This window comes from Scomber scombrus, chromosome 21 (genome assembly GCF_963691925.1).
Source record: "Scomber scombrus chromosome 21, fScoSco1.1, whole genome shotgun sequence".
NCBI classification, from domain to species: domain Eukaryota; kingdom Metazoa; phylum Chordata; class Actinopteri; order Scombriformes; family Scombridae; genus Scomber; species Scomber scombrus.
In genome coordinates this window covers 21,394,082-21,399,431 of record NC_084990.1, presented here as the reverse complement: position 1 = coordinate 21,399,431, position 5,350 = coordinate 21,394,082, and the positions used below count along the sequence as shown (strand labels likewise).

General features: G+C 43.2%; 1 protein-coding gene across 1 annotated transcript; it reads right to left on the bottom strand.

Annotated features, from left to right (window-relative positions):
- Positions 1–496: 496 nt before the first annotated feature.
- kcnj2a (potassium inwardly rectifying channel subfamily J member 2a) lies at positions 497–1,780 on the bottom strand. Its single transcript, XM_062442312.1, has one exon. It carries the CDS (start codon positions 1,778–1,780, stop codon positions 497–499), a length of 1,284 nt encoding a protein of 427 aa, XP_062298296.1.
- Positions 1,781–5,350: the final 3,570 nt, after the last annotated feature.

Genomic DNA, 5,350 nt, shown 5'->3' with positions numbered 1-5,350 from the left:
GGTTCTAAATGAGAAAGTGTCAAAAAGAAAACATCTGTAAGGGCTATTTTTTGTTTGTTTGTTTAGCTTCCACTATTTCTTAGCAGCACTTGAGGATATATTCTCAAGAGGTGAGACTATGTCTTTTAAAACCACCTTCCTGAAAGTGTCTTGCTGGACAGAGAAACTGAGACATGCCTGCAGTTTTCAAGTCATCTCATCTGACCTCTTTCCTCTCTGCCACCTTGCAGTCAACAGACACTGAGCACACATTCATGGGGACTTCATGGAGAATTCTTCCTGCAATATGCACATGGTTCATAGTGCTGTGTTTTATCATACTGTATGTAGTTGAAGCTCAAAAGATTCTTACAAAGACCTAAATCTCATCGCTTCCCACAGCAGTACCGTTCGGCTTGTCCTCTACCCAAGGCCCAGCTCGTAGTGCCTTTTGGAGCAGAGAGGTGATTTTATTTTTTATCTAAAATCTCTCGTGTGAGGTCTGACGTCTGAACAGTCATATTTCTGATTCTCGTCTCAGAGGCCGGGGCTCCAGTGGCACCGTGGCTTGGTTGTGTTCAGTCTCTGAGATGTTGTCTGTCTGGGTGCCGTCGGGCCCAACGCTGCCCCCGTTCCCCTCGTCTGTGTCCTCTTTGTTCTCCAGCGCCATCTCATTTTCGTAGCAGAAGGAGTTGGAGTTTGAGAGAATGAACTTTTTCTCTGCGAGGTCTCTTGCGCTGTACAGCGGGGTGCTCGGCACCTCATATGTCTTATGGAAGCGAGAGTAGTCCACCTTGTAGTAGTTCTTCTCCTCAAACAGCACAGGCTCAAACCGGTGGCCCCAGAGGATTTCGCTGGCCACGTAGGAGCTGCGGCACTGTGTGGTCATGGCGGTGGCCTCCACCATGCCCTCCAGGATGACTACGATTTCAAACTCTGAGGAGTCCAGGTCTTGTTTGCTCATGTCGTAGAAGGGGCTGCCCTCATCGATTTCGTGGACGATGGTGATGGGGGAGACCAGGAAGATACGGTCAACCCCACTATCGAAGCCAACATCTATGTCCATCTGGTCGAGGGGGATGTATTCTCCCTCTGCTGTCGTTCGGGATTTTAGGAGCTGTGCTCGCACATGTGCTTCAACCAGGTGACTTTTCCTTAGGTTGCCCACACGCCACATCAAACATAGCTTGTTGTCCCTCATGGCCACAGTGGCGTTATGGCTGAAAACCAAAGTTTCATTCCTCTTCTTGGGTTTAGCCATCTTTGCCATGACAGCGCCAATGATGAAGGCATCAATAATGCAGCCCACGATGCTTTGGAAAACCACCATGAAGACAGCAACAGGGCACTCATCTGTTACGTATCTGTAACCATAGCCAATAGTAGTTTGAGTCTCAATGGAGAATAAGAAGGCAGCGGTGAAGCTGCTCACGTTGGAGACGCACTTCGGTGCGCCACTCTCTAAGTCCCCGTGGAAGATGGCCACCAGCCAGAAGATGCAGCCGAAGAACAGCCATGACAGGAGAAAGGCGAGGCAGAAGATGATGAACATCCACCTCCAGCGGATGTCCACACACGTAGTGAAGATGTCAGCCAAATAGCGCTGACCTTTCTCGCTAACGTTGATGAACTGCACGTTGCAGTGACCGTCTTTCTTTACAAATCGGCTTTGTGGCTGGTGCCTCGTGTGCACCTTGCCCTTGCCGTTACCGTAGCCGTTGGGTACTGCCATAGTGGCAAGCTTCATGCCGTCCTCCTCTGATGACACAATGCTGTAGCGGCTGGCTCGCACACTTCCCATCACCTCTGTCTGGGAGGGCTGTGCTGCTTCTGCTTTGGAAAACAGTCTAAGTTTCTGGAAAAAGCGTTGCAGAAACAGTTTTGAAACACTTCTGGGGACCGACTCAAAGAGGAAATGGTGACAAAATGAGGGGGGCTGAAGGGAAGCCTCTTCAGCCTCACTGGCCCCGATATGGAGTGCAACCAAGAGGAGGATGAAGTGCTCACTCCTCTTTCATCAGAAGACTGGACCTCATCAAGTTCATCTGCAACAAAAAACAGAATACGTGTTAGATAAGCCAGCTTTCAGATAAATCATAAACTTTTATAAAATCATGTTAAAGACTGTTAATCACAGCGCTATCAAAGTGTTTAATAGCAACTTTCCAAACATGGTCATATGACATGTCAGAACTGATAACCTCATCTCTGTGAAGTCAGATGTGCGTGCAGCCTGAGAAAAACCATCAAAAACTTTAAACCCAAGAGCCGGAAAATCTCGTCTCTGTGTGCCAACAACATTTCATCCAGTAATGACGAACAAAAACAGTGATATTTAACCCTGATCTAACATTTCAGCTTTCACTGAGAGAGGCCACACAGTAATTGCACTCAGGTCCCGTTATTGGTCATTTACAAAGTTGACTTGTTTTTCTTGGCTGCCCTTTACTGACCTGATCATTTCTCGTAGGGCTGTGGGTTACAGCGTTTCTACGGGATCCCATATTAAAAACTTACACTGAGAAAGCTCAGATATACATTTTTGATCATTTTTTCCCCCTATGTACTCTTTTGAATAATAGTCAGAAAAAAAGCATGTGTCATGAATTGAACCAAAGCTCTGTACAGGCTGGATTTCATCTTAACGCTCAGAAGTGCATTATTGCACATTTTCACATGTAATTCCTACTTAAAATTTAAGGGAGATGGAAGATGTTTTGCATGTGCAACATGATTTTAAAGTTATACTGTTGTCATCAGCTTCTACAAACTTAACATATCTTCATGACCATCTTAGGAAGCAGTTTTATGGAGCAGCTCTATCTGTGATAAGCAAGTTTTTCTGTCAACTTTCATCTTTGCAGAACAGGAGCACAATATAAACGGCATCACGTCAGTCTTAGTGTTCAGGCTCTGTTATTTTATAGAAGCTTTACGGGCGAGTGCAAGATTCATCTGTGCAGAAGAGATGCACAAAGCTTGTTGACTCTCTGACAGCCCTCTGGGATTACTTCTCTGTGCAGCGATAATGGCTGTCCTGTGAGAATTCATCCGGCAGAAGTAAAAGACCTCTCATTAGTTTTGGCTGTCCTGGCAACAAAGTCTAACTCAACCTGCTGCAGTCTCTGCGTTCTGTCTGTCTTTGTTTTTCATTTATTATATTGTTTTTTTCATCTCTGAAGTGTGAGATTCAAGATGAATCGGAAACTAAAAAGCTCTTTGGTTCCAGAGGTCTATACAGTGTCACGTACAATTGACATAGGCTATGTGACATTACCACACATTTTTTCACCTTCCAGTTTTAGTTGTGAAATGAAAGTATGACTCTTGACTGCTTGTAAGTTGGGTTTTTTTCTGCATGTAACCACATCACATGTCTCACTTGTGTTACAGCCAACAGTTATTTCACCCAAGCAGCATCTAATATGAATGCACTTCACTGAGGATGCTTTATCCACAGATGAGGGACAATATAACAATGGAGCAGATTTTCTCCTTTTGATAAATCTAAGCATATGGAGCCAAACTGTACCTTTGTAAGTAGTGCTTCTACAGCTTTTGTAGAAAAACTAAATCAATAAATAACACACTAATGACAATTGTTATCAACATACTTATGTTGTTAAACAGCTATTATATAGTAGCTATCTGACTATAAAGAGGGAGAGGCTTTTGCACCAAATGCCACCGACAAATGTTAACAGGTGCGAGGGGAAAAAAGGGCTTCTGATGCAATCACCCCCCTACACTCACGCGCCCGCGCACAAAGACGATACACACACACACACCCCTCTGACTAAGACACATGCACGTTTACACTCTAATTCAAGCCATAACAAAGTAGTATTTGTCTCAAAAAGCCTAAAAAACACGGATGATGTAACAAAGTGAAACTTTTGGCGCTTTATCTGACAGCTGTGGGCGCAGAAGACGTGCGTAAAAGTCAGGAAGTCCGCGTGTCATGGAGAATAACGTTCACACCATCACAATGAGCGGTTACTCTCTAAAAGATAACGATACTGATTTGCGTATAGCTCCTAGACAAGGCATCACAGTTCACTTTAAAACACAAGAGAGAGCAGATCTATGAACGGAAAGCCTGAAAGTCATGTATGATCTACCTGTTGCTCATGTGTGGACCGGTTTGGATCAGCTTGGTGAAATATAATCCAGATGTGTTTTGCCTCCTTATATCTCGGCGTCCTTTCCGCGCGCTTGTTATTTACTTTGGCCGAATAAGAGGAAGTGTGAAACTTCCCTCATGTCTCTGGAGGACCGGTTCTCGATAAAGTGCTTGGCAGTCAGGGTCAACCAAAGATTTTAACCAGCACGCACCGGCATGGTCCGCCCCCAGCTCAGCGCCCAGCCAATGAGCGAGAGGAGGGGAGCGCGCACAGAAGAACAGGCGCAATTATTCTGTGTTTTTGTGTAAATGTTGTGTGTGTGTGTGTGTGTGTGTGTGTGTGTGTGTGTGTGTGTGTGTGTGTGTGTGTGTGTGTGTGTGTGTGTGTGCGCGCGCGTGTGCGTGTGTGTATGACCGATGATTTGAACAGAACACAATACGGGAGAGCAATTGGACACTAATTGGTCGATGACATGTTAAATCTCAATCAAGGGTCAAGGAAATACAAACAAAAATAAACATCAGGAAAGCATTAATTTAGACTCCCCCCCTTATATGGTTAAATCTGGTCAACAACACTACTATTAAACCGATAAAAAATAAATATAAGGCTAAAAAATGAATGAAGTGATTTCGATGTGCTTTCTTTAAACAATAAGCAACTTTATAGTCAACCTGCAGATAACACATGAAGCCAAGAGAAGACGACAAGACAAATAAAAAGCAAGACATTTGCATTAAATAGTGATTCAATAGAGATAAATTATTGAAAAAACAAACACAAGTTTAAGGAATATTCAAAGAGGAAACAGTTTTAGTTGCTTTTGAATCGGAGAGGGATTGTAATAAATGCTGTGAAGTGCATCATTTCATATTTAAATGCAATAAATACATTTAAAAAGACAGAAGAGCAACAACTTTTGACCATGGTGACTTAAAATGATTTTTTTTTTAATTAAGAAAAAAAAATCCCTGATATACTTGTGAAATCATCCAGTTCTCTTCTTGCTATTAAAATCTTTCAAGGCAAAAAAAAGACTTCTGTGCCTGTTAACACCTGCTGTTAACAGTGTGCAACCCAGCTGACCATCATCCTCATTTTTGTGATATCTGTTGTTTTTATAGATCTTACTTTTTTTTAATGTGGATATGGAAAATGTGTTCTGTTGGAAAGAATGACTCACTCAATAAAGGCCTACATGCCTGTATTATGATATGACTGTCTTTCTCCACTGAGCTATCAAGTGG

Excerpts from the sequence above, each read along its gene's own strand:
- kcnj2a (XM_062442312.1), bottom strand. The coding sequence starts at position 1,780 with ATGGGAAGTGTGCGAGCCAGCCGCTACAGCATTGTGTCATCAGAGGAG.